Source organism: Salvia hispanica, chromosome 6 (genome assembly GCF_029641045.1).
Source record: "Salvia hispanica isolate PSC_SH4W2 chromosome 6, Shi_PSC_v1, whole genome shotgun sequence".
Taxonomy (NCBI): Eukaryota; Viridiplantae; Streptophyta; class Magnoliopsida; order Lamiales; family Lamiaceae; genus Salvia; species Salvia hispanica.
Genome location: NC_142697.1, coordinates 12089417 through 12111127, shown reverse-complemented (window position 1 = coordinate 12111127; position 21711 = coordinate 12089417). Strand labels below are relative to the sequence as shown.

At 35.5% G+C, this 21711-nt stretch overlaps 3 protein-coding genes and 1 non-coding gene across 10 annotated transcripts; 2 read left to right on the top strand and 2 right to left on the bottom strand.

Moving 5' to 3' along the window:
* Positions 1 to 78: 78 nt before the first annotated feature.
* On the top strand, positions 79 to 5549 carry LOC125205215 (uncharacterized). Of its 5 annotated transcripts, XM_089060788.1 has the most exons (9): positions 79 to 212; positions 1235 to 1403; positions 2049 to 2101; positions 2894 to 2981; positions 3088 to 3857; positions 4106 to 4663; positions 4738 to 4794; positions 4861 to 5094; positions 5200 to 5549. In XM_089060788.1, exons 2-8 carry the CDS (start codon positions 1238 to 1240, stop codon positions 5059 to 5061), a joined length of 1893 nt encoding a protein of 630 aa, XP_088916914.1. In that variant the 5' UTR covers positions 79 to 212; positions 1235 to 1237; the 3' UTR covers positions 5062 to 5094; positions 5200 to 5549. The 5 variants fall into 5 exon arrangements, with proteins under 5 accessions (XP_088916914.1, XP_088916915.1, XP_088916912.1 ...); XM_089060789.1 differs by having other exon boundaries at positions 3112 to 3857; positions 4861 to 5506; XM_089060786.1 differs by having other exon boundaries at positions 80 to 212; positions 4861 to 5506.
* A 624-nt stretch (positions 5550 to 6173) lies between these two features.
* Positions 6174 to 6245, top strand: TRNAH-GUG (transfer RNA histidin (anticodon GUG)). The gene has a single exon. It is a non-coding gene; the product is annotated as a tRNA-His (tRNA).
* Positions 6246 to 13522: 7277 nt separating this feature from the next.
* On the bottom strand, positions 13523 to 16478 carry LOC125204220 (adenosine kinase 2-like). Of its 3 annotated transcripts, none has more exons than XM_089060384.1 (13): positions 16363 to 16478; positions 16192 to 16245; positions 16044 to 16090; positions 15883 to 15914; positions 15708 to 15809; positions 15518 to 15582; positions 15268 to 15344; positions 15100 to 15197; positions 14949 to 15019; positions 14802 to 14868; positions 14547 to 14730; positions 14320 to 14391; positions 13523 to 14122 (listed from the first exon to the last, which is right to left on the bottom strand). In XM_089060384.1, the coding sequence occupies exons 1-13, from the start codon at positions 16443 to 16445 to the stop codon at positions 14052 to 14054; spliced, it is 1023 nt and encodes a 340-aa protein (XP_088916510.1). In that variant the 5' UTR covers positions 16446 to 16478; the 3' UTR covers positions 13523 to 14051. The 3 variants fall into 3 exon arrangements, with proteins under 3 accessions (XP_088916510.1, XP_047958772.1, XP_047958771.1); XM_048102815.1 differs by lacking the exon at positions 13523 to 14122 and having other exon boundaries at positions 14157 to 14391; positions 14547 to 14618; positions 14697 to 14730; XM_048102814.1 differs by lacking the exon at positions 13523 to 14122 and having other exon boundaries at positions 14157 to 14391.
* An 853-nt stretch (positions 16479 to 17331) lies between these two features.
* LOC125205759 (cell division control protein 48 homolog E) lies at positions 17332 to 21493 on the bottom strand. Its single transcript, XM_048104864.2, has 9 exons — positions 21334 to 21493; positions 21019 to 21184; positions 20216 to 20444; positions 19156 to 19922; positions 18840 to 19061; positions 18691 to 18762; positions 18310 to 18591; positions 17856 to 18215; positions 17332 to 17753 (listed from the first exon to the last, which is right to left on the bottom strand). The coding sequence occupies exons 1-9, from the start codon at positions 21357 to 21359 to the stop codon at positions 17463 to 17465; spliced, it is 2415 nt and encodes an 804-aa protein (XP_047960821.1). The 5' UTR covers positions 21360 to 21493; the 3' UTR covers positions 17332 to 17462.
* Positions 21494 to 21711: the final 218 nt, after the last annotated feature.

The window sequence follows — 21711 nt, the reverse complement described above, 5'->3', positions numbered from 1 at the left end:
TGGTCAGAGTATCATTATTATTGTTATTACTTTTAAAATCGTTTTTATCCACGGCGGATGCCAAGTAACATATTCAACTAAAACTGTGAATCCTTTTCGATTCCGCCAAATAAATGCTACATTCTCACATTTCCATTTCCTACTCTCTCACATCACCTGCAGCGGACTACTCCGCCAGCTGAAGCGTTTTAGGTTAGATATTTTTTCAACAGGTTTGCTTTTTCTTCTTCATCCTTCGCTCCTCACAATGTGCTCCTTTTTTTTTGTTTAATTCTAGTACTACTTTTTTTGGTTCACTATTGAATGTACAGCTCACAAGATTCGTTTACTGTTCGGTCGTCTTAATTGGTGCAAGGTTGTGTATTATCGGTGGATGATATTTGCCTGATTTGCAAAGCTATGTAGTTTTCAAAATCTTGTAGATTATTCGGTTAGAGTGGATTTACGAATTCAAATCGCTAATTGGCCATTGAACTAGATGATAGGATATGAATAGTGCATTCAAGAGTGTAATTATCCGCTGAATTTAGTAGTGCAGATTGTTGCAATCGTTCGAACTGGACCTTAGTTTTGTGATGGATTTTTAACTTGCTTGAATTATTGGAGATACTTAGTTTGATAGATAAGGCTTTCACCTGATTACAGCTCTAATTGCCTTTCACTTTGCATGCATAATTGCTTTTTCGTATCTAATTTTTAAAATGCAATGGCAAAGATGTCCGCACCTCTTACAGTCTTACTACATTTACTATTTTGGGGATAGTGTCAAGAACTTGACTTGACTTGAACTTTGGTAATGAATGACTTTAAAGGGAACTTAGTAATTTCTTTAATAAGGCTAGTTTCTTAAATATGGACTTACCTTTATAGTAAGCATGATAAATTTTTTAGATTGTATCTTAAAGGTTTTTTGGTCTGATATTATGTGTATGTTATTATTTGGGTGATTCTCTTCATAATTATATCTATAAAATAAATACGCACATGTGCAGTAACTGTCAATATCTTGGAAGATATGCTAATGTAACCAAGGATGTCTGTTGACTATGGTATTTTTGCTTGTTCGAAGCATACTGCAGCCAATAAGAATACTATTCATTATCTTGAGTTGTACTTTTCGATGGTTAATTGATGAATTTTGATGCTTTAATTCCTGTAAAATAATCTTAAACATTCTTATCTTCTAATAAAGCTTTAATAAAATACTTTTCCCTCTGTCAATAATGTTTATCAGGTAATGGAGAATGGACCTCCAACAATTGAATTTGAAGATGGGACAGTTGATGTTGAACGTCTGCTTGTAGAACCCCAAGATGGGAATGTCTCAGTGGATGGTGTCATGTGTTTTAATGAGAAGACCTCAGAGAAAGCTATTGACATCCTAGAGGTTTCCTGCAGTTTTGGTATATCCTGCAGTGTTGGTTGTTAAATTGTATCTCCCCTCCTCCCTCGCCTATGTAGATTCAAATATTGAGGAGTTCTTGTTTCAACTGAGTGAAATGATTATAGGAGTCTCTTGAACAGTTACTACTGAAATGTCTCTGTACAATAGAAGATGGGGTAGAGGATCTGGTAAAATAGAACGGGGAACCGATACTTATGTGATAATCTGGATGAATTCTCTTATTTCTTCAATTCTATCTCACCTATGTCTATTTTCAGTAGTCTATATTGTAAAATTGCACGAAACTGCACATTGGTGAACTATTTGTCGAGTAAGTACAATTCTTGTTACTTCCGGAACGGGATGGGAGATTGTTGCACATAGCATGTATTTTTGCCTTCCTTGATTTGATTTCCCTTCAGGTCATATTGTATATCTACACATTAAATATTACTCACGTCACAATTCTACAATCTTTCTCCAGCTGCTTTTCCCCATGAATTGAGTTCAAAAAATTGTTGTTCGCTGTTCTCTGAAATATGATTGGTATACATACCAAATCTTGCTTTTATACTTGATATTGTTAGATAATATGCTGCATACATATGTTATACAGAGTATTTCTTTAATGCCTGCAATTGCTCATAATTCGTGCTTCATGCAGGTGTGACAAGTGCTGGTACTACTCATGAAGGGGGAGATATTCTCAATAGAGATGTATGTCACTATTAATTTTCTTCTGAATTAATAGCCAGTTGTTACGAAAGTGTGATGCCATGGACTTTCTTTTTTAAGAAGAAATTGTAGAAAGAAATAGAAATCAAGTGGAGTTTATTTGAGGAATTTGAAGAATTGAGCATTCAAGAATAGAGAGAGTTGGTTTCTGGGATAGCTGATTAGTTGTATCACAGCGAGGAATTATGATTATTTTAAACTTTGGGAGAGAACTTTGACTTTAGATGTCAAATATCAGTCTTAACAAAGTTCTAGAATAAATATTCATATGTAAGAATTGCTATTTAGTTACTCCCTCCGTCCCATTCAAGATGGCCACCTTTCCTTTTTTTGTTTGTCCCAATCAAGATGACCACTTTCCAATTTTGGAAATAATCCCCTCTCTCCTCATTAAAATCTTCAACTACCTCTTTCCTCTCTACTTTATTCCACCTAACAACACTTCCTAATATCCCGTGCCACTAAAAAATGTGGCCATCTTGAGTGGGACGGAGGGAGTATAAAATATTGAAGAAAATTCTAATACTGTAGATTTGTTTGACTGCTGTGTAATTGTTTTCAAGTTCTCAAAGTAGTGTCTTCTTTGCTGAGTAACAGATTTCCATCCTCTGTGAAAACAAAAACGCTTTGGTTAATGGTTATCCAAATTATTGCTCGTCCCGGTCAACTCCCATAAATGCTTTTGCTTGTATCTATATCCAATACAATTTTCACTGCCTATATTAGGAAAAAAAGCCAAGCTTTTTTGTTTTCACCGAGGATGGCTATCTGTAGGTACTTAATTCATTACACACTGCGGATGACGGTGGCTATTTTATATTGCAAAATGATTTCTGTAGCATGGGAGAAGAGTATCTTCTAGGTGAGTATCCCCGTACTCGAATGGTCTTATTAAACTTTTCAGTCATTAAGTGGCACATATTGCTAACTGTTCTTTACCCTCACCCAACCCAAAACCAATCAAAAAGAAAACTGCTGTATTGGGTATGCAGGTGTTGAATTCGCTGAAAGAATTACAGATCTGGAATATGTTTCAAGCGAATGCTTGCAGACCTCTGTTTCATGCAGTCCAGTTCTTACATGTGCTGGTATTGACTCTCCGTGGAAATCAGATCTATTCAAAACAATGGAAGTGCCAGAATGCCAAAATGATGTAGTTGATATCAAGAGTTATGAGTTTAGTGAAATTCCTAGTCCTCAACATGAGTCTGAAAAATTGGCTGAGAAGAAACCTCTGAAATCACCACAAGAGAATATTGGCAAGGTCCATGACTTTTCAAGACACTCTTTTAATGGTTTACCATCTGATGAGAATGCTACAAGCCTTTCCCAACCAGTGGAGATGTTTTCCTGTGCAAAGGATGAGAAAAATGATGAATATGGGCAGACATGCCAAAGTGGTGAGTTTAACAGAGTTCAGGGGAAGGATGAATTGGTAACCTTGTTTTCTGCAGAAAGCCCAACTGATGCACTTCCTGCGCTAAAGAGATCTCGTAAGCCCACGAAAAGGTACATCGACGAAGTAGTAGATCCTATTTCACGTCATTCAAAGAGAAGGCGGGAGGTTTCATCTTCAATCTTTAGGGATAAGTCTGTAGAAGTCAAAAATCACAAAAAATGTCACGTGGGCTCTAAAGCCATCAAATTACCAGCTGAAGAATCTGATGTGAAAGCTATTCAAGTCCCCTTTGGCTTGCTAGCGCGTAAAGAATGTCCAGAGAGTCCTGCATATAATTTGGTAAGTAGATTTTGTTTGACCATCACTTAATTAATTGAAATTGAAATATTTTCTATACTCCATTCTGAATAGTGAACAATAATACTGTTTTGATTCAGAAACTTATTTTGGTGTCCAAATGTTCCTATCTAGAAGTTGGTTTGTTGTACTGATTAGCATTGGATTTTAGCCTTATACAAGCTTTTATTGCTAATATGGTTACATTTTTGTTCAACTCTAATTAATGATGTTGGTATTTGATATAACAGGTGCACAGTTCAGATACAAGAATTTTGATGAATAACCCAAAAGATAACGGTGTTGCTTCAGAGAATCAAAAGAAAAGGGATGAATGTACTCCAGTTGTTCATCAAATGAAAAGGAGTGATGGTACCCCTGCAGAGAGTCAGAAGAAGGATGACAAAGTTAGTGGAGCCCACTTAATGAAAAAGGATCAATACATCACAAATATTCATTTCACAAAGAGGAATGAGAGTGTCATGGCAGCAAGTCACAAGAAAAAGGAGAAAGGTGTAAATGGAGTCCCTTTAATGAAAAGTGATGACCATCTCACAGCACCAAGTCAGAAAATAAAGGAACGAACCATGTTTGCTGGGAGCCCGAAAATGAAAGATGAGTGTGCAACAGCAATATATCAAAAGAAAAGAGACGAGGTTAGTGGCCGGAGGAAGCACCATAGGCTTTGGACTACTGCGGAGGTTAAAAAATTAGTTGATGGTGTCGCTGAGTACGGTGTTGGAAGATGGAGTAGAATAAAAAAGATCCACTTTCCTGCGTCTGCCCATCGTACCTCTGTAGATCTCAAGGTAAAACCATCTTTTTTGGGTAATGTTGTACCAGTGATGGCTGGCATGTGATTTGGTGATGGCAATTATCGCAGGACAAATGGCGAAATCTTTTGAAAGCAAGCGGTTTGCAGGGACGACAAAATGAACAGGTAATCTCTCTTGAGGTTTTTTTTAATCAGGAAAGTTTTAATATATATATACACAAGTTGATTCAGGGAGAGAAGAAGCGCAACGTGGCGTGGCGGCCTCTGCCAAAGTCCATCTTGCGGCGTGTTTGTGAACTGGCGGCAATGCACCCATATCCCAAGGGCGGGAAACGGAAGACGACGCTTTTTCGCCATGTTTCTCCAGATAAAAATACCGATATTACATTGAGTGACTATAGAAGGATCTTACGAAGTATTAGCGGTAGTTGATCTTTCTGTTCTGTTTGTATCATCAACAGAGAGGTTAGGTCATTTCCTGAATTGACTGTTTCGTCAGACACATCTAGCGGATCGATAAGCATCCGACGTTTGTGGAATAACAATCAAACACCTGATTTATTGTCGTAGGACGAGAAAATACTAGAAACAGCAAAGCTGAAAAAACACGAGGGCATATTAGGGAAGTAATGGATGGATATGGTTCAGCCACCTTCGTTGGCATTGTTGTCTCCGTTGTTATCTCCTCCGCTGCCCCACTGGTTATAGTACTGCCTTGGTATGTTGTGATGGTTATCTATGTTGCGGTCGACTTGGTTGGTTTTCATCATGACGTCATCTCTTCTGCTGCCGACTAGTGCTCGCTGATGTGCCGCCAAGCATAGGAAACTGATCAGCGCAACCAACGCAAATGCCACCAATTTCATTCTCTTCACTTCTGATTTCAAAAGAAAAATGTGTACGACTCAGTAGTCATGTAACATAGCTATATAGTTGGAGCTCATATAATCTATGACATAATATCATGCAAAATTTTAAGCTAAGAAGGTAAACTTACTAGGCAGTGAAAAAAGGTTTTCGAGCATCTTTTCAGATTAATCACCCGGAGTTGAGCATAAAATCAAGGTATCTACTTGGATATATATTACTAGAAGATTGATGTTGTTACTGTTAATTGTTTGGTCACATGAAATCTTGTAAGTTTTTTAATGTAATTTTAAATTTATTTTGTAGCAAGTGGACAAGGGACGGCCAAACAATTTTCACCTTTGGCGTCTTATAGTTTAGCAATTGTTGTAGGATTGGACCCAACACAAGGAAGTGGACAAATTAGTTGCCTTAATAGGAAAATTCCACTTTGCAAGTGGTTGTATTAGTCACGAAGTCAACTTGAGAGAATTTAGGTTTACTGTTTTAGGCATTTTGTGCAGTCAGGTGGAACTTTAGTGGAAAGTAGACAGTGAGTGGAGAAACCCTTTTTGCACCATAATCCTCTACATAATTGAATCTAAACTACATTTTACTTATACAACATAAAAAAAAAAATCGACCGGGAATCAAAAGTAATATAATAATATTATACTCCTAATAAATTAAGACAATAAGTGGCTGTAGTTTAGTGGTAAGAATTCCACGTTGTGGCCGTGGAGACCTGGGCTCGAATCCCAGCAGCCACATAAATTGTTTTAATTTTGAAAGTAAGACATGATTATTTTACTGATATGATTTCTTTATTTGCTAGGAATTAATGTGGTTTATTTATTTCAGTGATAATAAGATCACACATATATACTCTTCTTTCTCTTATTATCTTGTAATTTATAGAGAGGTGAGTTTTTTGATTCTGTTAAGGGAAATGAAGAAATAAGGATTAAAATAAAGATGTGCTAATTTGTTTTTCAAAAATAATTTTGGGTATCTTCTAGTTCAATTCATAACCTGAGTCGTACAAAATATAAATCAGATCGTTATGAGGTCATTAGACTCATTACAGTTTATTAATCAATTGCATTTGTAGATACTTTCCAGTTTCCATTAATATTGCATATTCTTATCAGTAATAGTCATATTTTACGTCACTTGATAACCTACCAAAATGACAAAATGACTCCATTATTATCGAAATGGAGGGAGTACTAAAAAATGACTTGTCAATTTATTATTATGCTATAGTCTAAAAATATTTGATGCACTAATTTAGTATTTGACCAATTCTCCCATGAACTAGGAAAAAAGCAAAATTATTTTTGGAAATCAAATTAGGATATCCTTATTTGAATCGTTAGGTTTGTATTTTTCTTAACTGAATTAACTAACCAAATTAAAATTCATCATGACTAATATAACAATGTAATGACATAAACCTACTAACGATTTAGGGACATTGTACCGGGGCATCATCACACTGCAACAAAGTGCATTATACTGTGGGTCCGCATAATATACAAATTATATTTTTTTACCATTGAAATTTCGTTAGAATCTTTATAAAATTATTTATTCGATACAAGATATACGAAAAAATAATTTAAATCTAGAGAATTATATAAAATTAATTTTTTAAAGATATTTTAGGATTGTCAACTGTCATTAAAAGTGACATATGACATTAAAGATTTTAATTTTAAAATCGACAATATTATAATAATTAATCGAAGTCATTCTATATGTTATTGCATATATGGTACTTTAACAATTCAACTACAACATTGTCGATTATTTCATAACTATCAATAAATTGATTCTCTAATTTTATCTTTATTTCTTAAAGATCTATCATGTAGTGTAATTTGACCTTAAGTCTCATATGTATGATTTGAATCATTTATATATATATATATAGGGATGTATTAAGATGACAATCCTCTTTATTGTAACACCATACCACCATTTTAGGCCATTAGATCTGAAAATCGTGTGCTTGTCATGCTGCCACGTGTAAAAACACGGAGGGGTAAAATAGGAAATTTCTAATTTTACGTTACCAGATTGCAGTGTTGTTAATTGAATATTGCAGTCTTACCACAACAATATTGCAGTTTACCACAACTGCAATATCTAATGCAGTAGACTGCAATATCTAATACAGTAGACTGCAAACCCGTGTTTTTTCACGAAACTTAATCCTAGGCGTCCATAGACGAGATCTAACGGACTATATTGGTGGTATGGTGTTATCCTATCTATGGTGGCACCATAGTGCACCCCTATATATATATATATATGTCCATGATCAATTGAGATTTTTTAGGGTAATTGAGAAATGAGATGCAATATCAGCCACTCATTTTTATTAAATGAGTGGTCCAGATTTTGCCACACAAAAAATATTTTTAGTATAATTTATTATGAAAGGGTAAAATGGTAATTTCATAGTAATTAAACTTGAACAGCAACTCCCATCTCTTACTCTCTGCTTCTCGATCTCTCTCTCCATCTCTCATCTCTCTCCAGCCGCTGCGCCTCTCTCTCGTTCTTGGCACCACAGTGCCATTGCTGCTCGCCGAAGTCAGTCCCTCGCGTATCTCTCTCTCGTTTCTTTTCTTTTCCGGCGTTTCACAACGCCATCGCTATTTCCTGCCGGCGTACCCTCTCAAATCGATGAGGAAGGTTTGGGGAAGGAGAAGAAGCTAAGGGGGAAAATCGAGGTTCGTGAATTAGCGAAGAAAATCTTGAGAGAGAAGGAATCGGAGCTGTGGCGGCAATCAATGCTTGAATCCGAGGATTTACCCTCTAGCTCTCTCAGATCTGGTCAATCCGACGAGGAATTCATCGTCGATGTCATGATCTGCTTCATCCTCGCCGGAAGAGACACCACGTCAGCGGTGCTGATGTCGTTGCTAAATTGATTGTGCTGCCGTATTCGGTGGTTAGTTGTTTTCTCTTTTCCCCTAATTTGATTAGGTTTTGCTGATTCACCTCCAATTGTTTATATTATCGGTTACAGTAAAATGCAGTGATGCAATCTAGCAAATTTGGTTGTGCATTCTTCTTCATGATTAGGTTGGATTGATCTGGAATTATTTGAATTCATGAAGAATGCTATTTCCTTCGTACTCCTTTAACTTTGGTAGTTATTAGTAGTATTTAATTTTTTGAGGTTCAATTTGATGAAATTTTGTATCACTGAATTGAAATGCTAGTGTGTGTTTGTGTGTGTGCGTTTCTCCCCAATTTTAATCATTTTGTTGTGATGAACTTGATTGAATTGAAAATATTTTCCAACACAGAGATTGTGATTGGGGATTTGATGTGGCAGGCTGATTTTGAGGATGCGTTGACAATTGATATTCTCGGTATTCAAAATGTGAATTATAAGTGTTATTTTTTAGTTGTTGACATGTTAATACAAGTTGTTGACATTTGATATTCTCGGTATTGATATGTGAATTATAAGTCTTATTTTTTTAGTTGTTGACATTTTAATACGAGTTGTTTATATTTGATATTCTCGGTATTCAAATGTGAATTATAGTAAGTGTTATTTTTTAGTTGTTGACATTTTAATACGAGTTGTTACATTTGATATTCTCGGTATTGATATGTGAATTATAAGTGTTATTTGTTAGTTGTTGACATATTAATACGAGTTGTTGACATTCGATATTCACGGTATTGATATGTGAATAATAAGTGTTATTTGTTAGTTGTTGACATTCGATATTCTCGGTATTGATATGTGAATTATAAGCGTTATTTTTCAGTTGTTGACATTTTAATACGAGTTGTTGACATTCGATATTTGTTGTTGACATTCGATATTCTCGCTATTGATATGAGAATTATAAGGGTTATTTGTTAGTTGTTGACATTTTAATACGAGTTGTTGACATTCGATATTCTGGCTATTGAATGTGAATTGAATAGGCTGTTTTTATTCAGTAAAGTTTCTTGCTGATTTCTTGTCTTTTATTGCTCCTTCCATTCTATATAATCATTAAATTCTTTGTCTCTCATCAAAATTCGTAAAGGTTGTGTTCTTGTGCAACATTTCATTCGATACATACAAATTCAAAATTCCGGAGTATGGGAGAGATGGCTTCTCTTTGAAGTTACACAGAGGTATGTAATCTCTTAATTTTTATCTCACAAAAAAAGTAAATGTATGATGATTCATTTAGTTTAATTAATCAATCAATTGTCCAGTGTAAATTAATGATGTTTGAATTAATGACAGCATGGAGAAATGGATGAATTGGGGCAGAAGCTGATGTACACGAGCCTGGAACTGGAGAAGCTGAAATTAGAAGCGATGAAAGAAATGCAGAAAAAGAAAGAATACGTGAACCAACTGATCCAGCTCCAGAAATGCACCATCGAAGAGCGAGACGAAATAAAATCAATTATTGATTCGTTTATGGAATTGGAAGTTTTAGGGTTTGGATTATCAATTGTGTTGGATGTGAGCTGGGTTGGGGAATCAAGTTTTTTTTATGACATATAAATGACAAACCATTTGCAGAAACCGCCATTGAAGATGTTGAAATCAGCTATATAATTCATGTCAACTATACGCATATAATGTCAACTAGTGTACAATCCATATCAATTATATATATAATCCATGTCAACTACATACATATAATGTCAACTACAATCCATGTCAACCACATACATATAATATCAACTACATATATCTACATACATAGAGAAATCAATTGAAAAAGCAAATAAACCTCATAGGCATTGTGGAAAATGTCATAAAGTGAACGATCATAATGCCAGAAGTTGTGGCAAAGAGAAGACATAATTGTTCTTTTTTAATAATCAGAGTTGTTTTTTATTTTTGACATATACTATAAGTTTTTGACATTTTCTTATTAGTTGTTGATATTTGATTTTGCTCTCTATTGATGTGTATTGTATGATCATCTTACCAGAACTTGTGGTAAAAAGGAAAAAAAAAAAAAAATACTTGTTCATTTTTAATTATAAGATTTGTTTTTTGAGTTGTTCACACTATAAAAGTTGTTGCCAAGCTGTTGACATTTTGCTATAAGTTATTGACATTTGATATGCATTGACATGTATTGTATGACCACGATGCCAAAACTTGTGTCAAATAAAAAAATTAAGATAAAATAGTTGTTATTTTTTAATTACTAGAATTATTTTTAAGTTGTTAACACTTTATACAAATTGTTGACAAGCTGTTGACATTTTGCTATAAGTTGTTGACATTTGATATGCAAGCTATTGACATGTGCTGTATGATCATGATGTCAGAACTTGTGTCAAATAAAAAATATTAAGATAAAATAGTTGTTATTTTTTAATTACAAGAATTGTTTTTGAGCTGTTGACACTATATACAAGTTGTTGACATTTGATATACAAGCTGTTGATATTTTTATATAAGTTGTTGACATTTGATATAAAAGTTGTTGACATGAAACCAGAACTTGTTTCAAATAAAAAAATTAAGAGAAAATAGTTGTTCTTTTTTAATTATAAGAATTGTATTTGCGTTGTTGACATTTCAATACAAGTTGTTGAACTGATTGACATTTGATATATATTACTTACTACTAAGTTCAAAATTCAGAATCCACAATAGTAGTCCATGGTTTGTGTTGGAAGTGCAGTTTTTGGGAAGAAGCCTTCAGCAACCCAAAATTTGATGAGTTTAGAGGCACATATCTCACAATCTTCCGAGAATGCACCCAGGTAAAGGAAACAACCTTAAAGTCTAGCGGGCAAGTAAATGTAGCTGAGAACCAAGATCTCCATGTAGGAACCCTCCCCCATTGCAGCATCGGCAATATTTTCTTCAATCCTTTTCCAGAAATCAATCTTTTCTGTCTCCTAATGAGAAGACCACCAACCACAACCAGTGACAGACGAAGACCTTTCCATTTCTCGACGATCGATCTTCCAATTTCCTTCAAATGAGGAGGGCAATGCAATGTAACATCATCATTATCATTTTTCAGCATATCACCGAAGGTAAGATAACAGAGCAACTGCCAATTGTGCTCCAGCCCGAGCAGCTGCATCTCATGAAGTAAACTAGATTTTTCAAAAATTTTATCAGCGACCTCCCGAGGCCTAGTGGAAAGAAGAATCCGGCTGCCGTTCTCCTTATCCGGCAAGGTGTGCACGATCCGATCCCAAGCATTAGTGTCCCAGACATCATCCACGATGATTAGAAACTTGAGATTGTAAAGCTCCTAATGCAGGCACTGGAGCAACGTCTGCTCGTCGCCCTAGGTGGCATAGTGGTCTGATTGGTAGTTTTTGCTCTCCATGATTACTAGCAGTTCATGACCTCAACTATAATTCATTTACTACTGTTGAATATCAAATGAACTTAGTAAATTTGTTAAATTTAGTCATGCATCAAAAACATTATTCCGATATTTCATACTGAGAAACATGTTTTTACAGCGGGACGAAATTATTTGATATCAAAATCATAAAAATAAAAAAATAAAAACACTTCGACAAACTTTCAGTAGCCAACTTCATTGAGAACTTTCATCAAACAGTTGGCAGAAAGATGCTACTTACATATGTCAACAGTATACAATATCATGTCAATGACAAGTATATGCTGTTTATAGAAAACACAAGTATATTGTTATAACTATGTCAATAGCTATTGTATAAAATGTTAATAATCTTAAAAATTTAAACAAATCCTTAACTGGAAGGAGATGCTTGTTCTCTTCCTTTTTTACCAGCAACAATATTCAATTCCATTTCTTCCGGTTTTACCATAGCTAATCAACAAAAAAAAATCAGCAGAAATCGAATTCATAAGAAAACAAATCCAGATGTGTTTTAACACACTAAAATCGAAGCAATATACTTAAAATTTGAATAAATTTCTTAACCTGTAGAAGTCGCTTCAACGATCGCCGATTTGGATGCCTTTTCCGGCAACAATCGGCGCTTCAGCTCCAGCCGATTCGCTTACATTTAGTTCTTCGATCCTCATTTTTGGAAATTATTGATGTAGGAAATTGACTTCGTAGATCTAGGATTAGGAGATGAATAACAATGTTTGATTGATTTTTGAAGATTTGCAGAATTGTTTGGGAGAGAAACGTTCGAGAGTTTTAGAGGGGTTTTGAATATAATTTAAACATTTAGAACTGAAATGACAATAATACCCCCTTATTGACATAAACTACATGTTGTTGACATTTCATAAATATTCTGGATGAGCGGCTGATATTGCATCTCAATTCTCAATTAGGCCCAAAAATCTCAACCTAATAGCACTCTCTCTCTCTCTCTATATATATATATATATATAGAGACCAACCTAATTAGAATCCCATTATCCACAAACCCACTCTTAAAGACCGAACCACCGAATCATACCAAATTAGGACATTTAGATCTAGTTTTTTATGGATGAGATTCACAAATTTATAAATTATTTTCTCCTTCATCACCAGTCTATTTTTATTCATCCGAAGGTAAATAAGTCATACTAACACGTTACGAATATTTAACTTCATTCCAGAATATATTACTTCATTCCGGTAGGTTTTTACTTCATTCTAATAGGATTATTACTTCATTCTAGTACGTAAATGCAGTTTCGGCGTCGCGTGCCGTTCTTTCTCTCTACAATATCTATCACCACCGCTACTACGTTGATATGGTGTAATAAACACATGGAATAATATAATAAATTATATGAATGAAGTATCATTTGAAGTTCTACTGAAATGAAGTAAAAACCATATCCAATGAAGTAATAACGTTTCTGAATGAAGTAATAAAATCACTTGAATAAATTGCATTTTTAATGTCAATAAAGTAAAAACTCATGTCAATGAATTCGAATAAAGCATATGTTGAATTATTTCAAAACCTACTTGAAGCAAGTAAAAACATGTTGTAGTTTCAATGTATTACGTACAGAATGAAGTAATAAACCTATACAATGAAGTAAAATTGGCTTGTAATGAAGAGCGAAATTTTTTTTACACAACATATCTCATCAATAAACTAGATCTTATGGCCCAGATTTGTTCTCTAGTTCGGTCTTTAAGAAGGATTCGACATTGATTACAACTCTCTCTATATATATATATAGGGGCATGTTAGGGTGCCATCACCCCTTAAAATAACACCATACCACCATTCCTAGCCAATCATTTGTACACGTGGACGAATAATAAGCTGCCACGTGGCAAAAAAAAAATTCTGAAAAAAGACGGTAAGCAATTTACTGGTTAAATTTGCTGGTCTTTAACCAGCAATATTTCTTGTCCAGCAATATCCGACACACTATACAGCAATCTATAGATTGCTGTGTAGTGTTTGTAATATTGCTGTGTAGCCTTTATAATATTGCTGTATAAGCGGTATCACGGTGTCATTTTAAGAGGGGTTGTCATTTTAACACAAACTTTTATATATATATATATTGCTTCGTAATCGGTTAAACTATGAACTGATAGCTTCGTCACCTCAAAACCCAAAAATGAAGAGAGTTGAATTACCTACTTACCATTGGATTGCCACTAGTACTCTAAGCTAGGTGTAAACCTCCCAAATTTTAACAAAATCTCTTCAGCTAAATTTGTAGGGTGACCTGTCACCAATCAAGACAAATATAATCAACTATCTAAACACCAACAAATACTAGTAACTTTTATAACATGAACGCTGAATCAGTTTGTTAAACATAAAAATTAATCCAAGAAATGGAAAATGGTTGTTATTTGAAATCAGGTTTCACTGGGTAAGTGCAGCCAGATCTTTGAATAATGACATTAGCAGCATAACAACCAGCTTTTACACAATCCTCTATTGGTCTCCCTAGAACCAGTTGGGATAAAAATCCACCAACAAAAGCATCCCCTGAGAAAAAAAATTGTGTACAAATAATTCAAGAGTTGTTATTAGATGCTTTATAGAAACATTAATGAAAATGATCTTGAGATGCTATTTACACTTCATTTGGCTAATAATAGTAGTAAATATAGATCAAAAGTAAAATAGATTGATTGACACACCTGCACCATTGGTGTCAATGAGTTTTTCTTTCGGCACACGAATCACAGGGAAGAGCTTGACCTTTCCATCATCTGCAACGACGACCGGATCAGCACCTTGCGTAATAACAGTAATTCTTTTTCGTGTCCCAAATGCCTTAGGCCACTCACAAATTTTCAATGCTATTTCTTCAACATTTTCAGTCTGTTACCCGAGAAATATACGAGTCAGTCTATAGTAAAACAATTAAACGCGTGTTAGTCTGAAACAGTTACCTCCCATCTGTGAACTTTCGAGAGAGTTCTTGCTTCTGTCTCGTTTCCGAAAAGATAGTCAATGTACCTACATCAATCATTATTGTAATTATATAAGTTCCCAATCTTGTATCTAGGTAATGCAAAGAATCAAGTAACGAGCCTCACGGGAATACTTTCGCTTGTACATCCTTGAAGAACTCACAGATAAATGGAGCAGATAGGTTCATCATGAAAACCTACATGGAGACAAATAAATATTGGAACAAAGGTTGTCTCATCCATTTTTTTTTTATCAAAGATACAATAAATTGAGTACCTTTTTTCTGGAAGCTGCATGATCAGCAACAAGCATTATAGACTCTGGTGAAACAGTAAGAAAAAATCCAGCAATATAGTAGAATTTGCCCCTTTCCACTGCCAAAATAAAAATAAGTATAGTGATTAATATGACTCAAGGCAAGCACTACCTTAAATGTATCATTACCTAATGCCCAATTTTCAGCTTTCCTCAACTGATCAATTTTATAGCAATTTGCAGCTGACAAATTGGCAACAAGTGACCTGCATTATTGTTGTTGTCACTATATGGTTAGTCTAGTTAGAGGATGTATATGCAATAGAGAAGGTGATACCAAGGCAATAAAATTAAAAAAATAAACACAAAAACAATCTACTCCCTCCGTCCACCAATAAACGTCCGATTTGAAACAGATTAAGGTGTTTAGGTGACTAACCGTCCGTGGCCCATCACACATACAGCACAAGTACCAGTAGGAGATTCATCTTCATAGTAGCAAACCTAATAATCCAATCTGGTTTATTTGTAATGAGATAACAAATGGAAGTTGAGGAAAACTATATACTCCATATAAATTAATAACACAATTTTGATGTTATAGGAAGGATGATAAGAGTTTGACTAACATTAACACCAGATTGTAATGCTTTTTTCTTCATTTCCTCCCCAAATTTGTCCTTTCCAATTGATCCTATGAAAGTAGTTGCACCTGGAATTTGAAGCATCCACTGAAAATGACATGTCCAAAAAAAAGAGTATTTAGTAAGTATGTTTCTAAACAACAAGAAGAATCACTAGTACCTGTGCAACTCTGATTGAATTCTGGGTGGCTCCTGCATTGCAGAATGGTTATGCAACAATTAATTAATGTCACCAATTTGATCAATTTTGAATTTCATTTACCCCAATAACCAATTCATGTAAGTATTTAAGTAATTTTGAAAAAATTGAATTTCATTTACCTCCAGCTATGTAGTCGACTTTATAGTTTGATGCCATCTCATCATACCTGAAATGGGGCCAGTATCATTTTGTATGACCAGAAGTTATAAGTGTAATTCAGTAAGAGAATTGGTAATTGGAGAAGTAGAAAATGATGGAAATAGTTACATAGGCAAGTGCTTGTCCTCTGCCATAATAGCATCATTTGATTTAAGACCATATCTGTGGTGTAATGCAATAATCAAATTCAGCATCGCAGGATTATGAATAGGAAATTAGGAATTAAGATCACATGTAATTTATAATAATAGTAATACTATAAGAATGATGAAACATTACTTGTCGAGGAATGCTTGATCGACCACTGCAGAAATATCAAGAAGTGGATTGCCCATTCCTAAGAGGATTCCATGGTACTCCATTTTAATATTCAAAAAAAGAGATCAACACAGGGTATGAATGATGCAATATTATATACATATATAAACAAGAATTGCATTCAAATAGGCAGAGGCCGCGTAACACGTAAGTTCAGTGCATCACGTGGCTTCATACTAGGCTTGTTACTTGTACCTCTCCTATTTGTAATTACTCCATTTTAAATAAAATTCACCCATTACAAAACAATGTTCAAACTTTTATTATTTTTGAGTTTTTATTTTTTATTATTTTTTTATATCATAGCGTCAAGTGTATACGATAATTGTGTAGCCATTGACCACCGGAACAATGAGAAAATACAATAATCAAATGTAAGCATAGTGAACCAACACGCCTTTATAGTGAATGCTTTAAAGTTTAATTCACTTAAGGGAGTTGTAGCTCACTATAGAGACCTTTTGGTTCATAAGGATTTGAAATCATAGAATGAACCATAATCCATAATGTCGTCATAGTATATTTCATGTTTTCAAAATCCATCCAATCTCATCCTCATATTTTTTTTATTTAATACTGTAGTTGAAATTTAGTCTCTATATATATGTGGTTACACATTAACCACTACCCATTACTACTTCACACTCCAGTATAATGAACTCTGACGAAGAAATTATTTAAAATTATTAAAAATAAAATAAAATATAAGATAATAAAGGATTTATTAGGCTCGGGATGACAGTTTAGGTTTGATAACTAAGCTTTGGGGCCATAAGTAAAAATATAAGTATCAATTTACTTAACTTAATTCATTAATTATCACAAAAATACCATTGAGGTAAAATGATTGAATTTTTTATAAGTATGAAGATGCTACCGATTAAAAATAGAGACGCAGCTTAATGTCGAGAGATAAAATAAATATGAAAATTGAAATAAATGATCCAATAGATTTAAACCAAGTTGAATAAAATACAGGCGAATTCCATGAATCAAAAGATCCCAGTTTAGGGGAAATGAGCATAACTAAATTAAGAGTGAAGAACCATGTGATGATGCGCCTAATTATAAAGATCATCGTCATCGGCTGCGGCGGTGGGAGCTGCAAAAGGATCGGCTGCAGTAGAACCACTAGTATTGTCAGCAAACCGGAATTCAGAACCGAATCCTCTTGATTGCTGCAGCGTCTGAGCAAACGACTGATACTTGCGAATGTCAGCATCGCTAACACTCCTCCGAGCATACTTCATTGATTCCTCAAAGTGAGAAGCCCTGATCTCAGCTACTTCGTCGTCCACATCTTCCTCCATGGCCTCTGGGTTGTCTCTGCTTCTTCTCTCCTTCTCAATGTCCTGAAAAGACACGATTTGCAAATTTGAGATTTGGCTTATCATATAAACATATGATGTTTCCAAAGCCAACCATTTACAGAATCTTACTATTGACACACTTACTTTCTCAATGTTCTCTCTGATGGCATATTTGCAAGCACGTTGGCATATTTCCGTAATGTCAGCGCCGCTGAAACCTTGAGTGTATTTAGCAAGGACTGTAAGGTCAACATCTTTGGCAATGGGTGACTTTCTTAAGCATGCCTTGAAGATCTGAAGACGTGATTCCTCATCAGGAAGAGGAATGTAAATCAGCTGATCAAGACGGCCAGGACGGAGAAGGGCAGCGTCAATTATATCAGGCCTGTTGGTTGCACCAATAATGAAAACTGTTTTCTTAGCATTCATTCCATCCATTTCAGTCAGGAGCTGATTCAATACCCGGTCAGCAGCACCACCGGCATCTCCTTGGCTGCTTCCTCTCTGCAAGTAAAGAGAACTCAAAATATTTAGTGAACTAGAAAGATAACCGAGCTGTGAAAAGTTGAATACAAAGATTCAGAATTCCCGTACAAACCTGAGTTGCAATTGAGTCCAATTCATCAAAAAACAAAACACAAGGAGCAGACTGACGAGCCTTATCAAAAATTTCTCTAACATTGGCCTCACTCTCACCAAACCACATAGTCAGCAACTCAGGGCCCTTGACACTGATGAAGTTTGCCTGACATTCATTCGCAATAGCCTTGGCCAGTAAAGTCTTTCCACATCCAGGAGGACCGTAGAAAAGCACTCCCTTGGAAGGTGACATGCCAAACTTTTCAAACTTCTCAGGATGCTCCACTGGGTATTGAACAGTCTACAAGACAGCAAAGAGATTGAAAACATGTGTTAAGAGAGACAATTGTTTGCTAACGAAACAAATGAAAAAGCAAAGAGCAAGAAAACAGGTTAGTACCTCTTGGAGTTCACGCTTTACATTTGTAAGGCCTCCAATATCTTCCCAGCTAACGTTAGGCACTTCAACAACCTATCAATAATGCACATTATCAGTTATGTGAAGGAACCAAAAAAATAGAACAAGGAGAAGTATGGTGACATGCTTACTGTTTCACGTAAAGCAGATGGATTGCTTGTTCCGAGAGCAGTCTGGAAGTGCTCATTGGTAACAGCCATGGAATTTAGTATCTCTGCATCAATGGTGTCATCTTCCAAATCAATCACATCCATCTTCTCCCTGATGCATTGAAGGGCGGCCTCAGTGCACAATGCAGCTAAGTCAGCGCCAACATAGCCGTGTGTGTCCTTGGAAATCCTTTCCAAATCAACCTGAAAATAGCTCAAATATTATGTTAGTGTTACTATATCTATTGTGATGCAGGAAAGATGAGATCAAAGAACAGCTTGAGAAACTCTAGCTTACATCTTCAGCAAGCTTCATATTCTTTGTGTGGATACGGAGAACCTCGAGACGCCCAACTTCATCAGGAACACCAATGTCTATTTCCCTGTCAAACCTACCAAATCTCCGAAGGGCAGGGTCAATGCTATTGGGACGGTTTGTAGCACCAATGACAATAATATGGGCACGGGCTTTCAGACCATCCATCAATGTCAACAGTTGCGAAACAATTCTCCTCTCAACCTCTCCATTGGTTTTCTCCCTCTTTGGCGCAATTGAATCAATTTCATCAATGAATATAATGGATGGTGCATTCTTCTCAGCTTCTTCAAAAGCCTTCCTGAGATTGCTTTCACTTTCTCCTGCCAGCTTAGACATAATTTCTGGTCCATTGATAACAAAGAAGAAAGCACCAGTCTCATTGGCCACAGCCCGGGCAATTAAGGTCTTTCCAGATCCTGGAGGTCCATAAAGCAGTATTCCTTTTGGAGGCTTGACACCAATTGATTTGAAAAGCTGTGGGTGCCTCAGTGGCAGCTCTACCAACTCACGAATCTGAGCCATCTGCTTGCGGACGCCACCAACATCATCATAGCCAACCTCATCCAATCGGTTCTCATCCTCCCTTTTAACAGGCTCTCCCTCACAAAATATCTCAGTATCAGGAGCAACTACACAGTACTCCGCAGGATCAGTCTCGATAATTTTAAACTCTACACTTCTCATTCCACCCCTGACAAGGAACAGGTCACCTTTTCTCACTGGCCGATAAGCCTCCAAGAAATATGCTGAGGAAAACAAAAGAAATTATTAGCCATGCACAAGAATTCAGACAGCCTACACAGAAGAACAAAGCATTTTCTATGTCAATCTCAGTATCAGCTTCTATAATACATTTTCAGGAAACAATGTGTTCATTCGAAATACTCACTCTAACAGTTTAATGTGTTCATTAGAAACAACTGAACTCTGAAGATACCCAAAAGTTATAAGTATTCTAGTATTCTGGTGTGATGAAACCTCAGATAATGGACACACCAAAAGAGAAAAGGCAAGTAAATCTGAATGCAAGAGAACTTACGCTTCAGGTAGGCATCAAAGAGATTCCCAGTAACCCCTTCAACGGTGTCATCAATGGGAAGTATGTGGACACGCTTCCCATACTTCACATCAGCACATTGATGCACGGAGACCACATCACCAAGCCTAACCCTGAGGTTATTTCTGACAACCTTGTTCATTCGGATCTTTGGTTCATCACAGGTATCATCAGCAAGGGCAATGCACACTGTATCCTTTCTTTTCTTGCCCTACATCAATAATGAGTGACATTAATCCAAGAGCAGATAAACTACCATAAAAATACAAGCAAACCAAAGAGATACCCAAGCAATATAGTGCCATAGGATTGCATAAATCCCCAAGTTCTTTTCATAAGTACAAAGTCATACCCAAGATAAGAAAAATAACTAGAATAAAAACCTAGCAGATTAAGTCTTTATGAATACAAGATAGAGAGCCAGCCAGATGAATCAAAGACATACACTAATCTCTGCTCCAAAACACCTATAACCAATATTGAATATGATACTAGACACCTCATCAACACAATAACATCGAATACGAAGATAAAGTATTGTACAGCTACATATTAGACTAGGCAAAAACTATCCTATAAAGAATTCTGTACAGTTTAGGGCCCGTGTATTAGTGACAAAAGGATACAGCCAACATAATCACCAAAAATGTGCATATATATTTTCTTAATGATACAGTTTATGAAGTGATTCTGTTGAAGCTGAACTCAAATTGAACCTGATAAATCCATCAAACGGAAGGAAACGACATATAAATTGACCAGAGATGTTGGGGATGGAATAAAACCTTGATCAAGATGGTGTCACCGCGGAAAAGCTGGAGCTTTTCCATCGTATCAGGGTGAATAGACACCACCGAATTATCATCGTTGACAGCCTCATCCACCACCAGCCGATTCGGCGCCTTTTTCCGCTCCAAGATCGCAGTGCTAAAATCTCTCTTTGTACCCTTACTGCACATCACAATCACAATCACAATTCAATAAAACAACAATGAAAAAAAGAGAACAATAATCAAGTTAATTGCTTGTGGAAATAATACATCACTACAATGCAATCAATAAAGAATGGGCGAGATCTGATAATGTGTAGGAACACTTACGAATCGGATGATTCCGGTTGACTCATGTTGTCGATAAGAGAAGCAGTATTTGCGTAAGGGTTTGCCAAAGAAGAAATCGCAGAATGTGGATCTGGAAATTGGGGGAGAGAGGGATGGAATTTATAGGGGGAGAGGTGTTTCTTGTTAGGAAAGCCGGAATTATATTTCTCTATTTTTTGTTTTCCTAATATAATTCATGTTCCTTGTATATTAGGTAATTATATTTGTTACCCTCTCGAAGTAAACTGTACTATATGGTAATTATATTTGGGATAGTGATTTAGAGACATAATACCCCTATTGTTTTTTTCCATAAATATAATATAGATTTTGACTAATATATCTTTAATAGTGTAATTATGGATAATTCTAATTTTA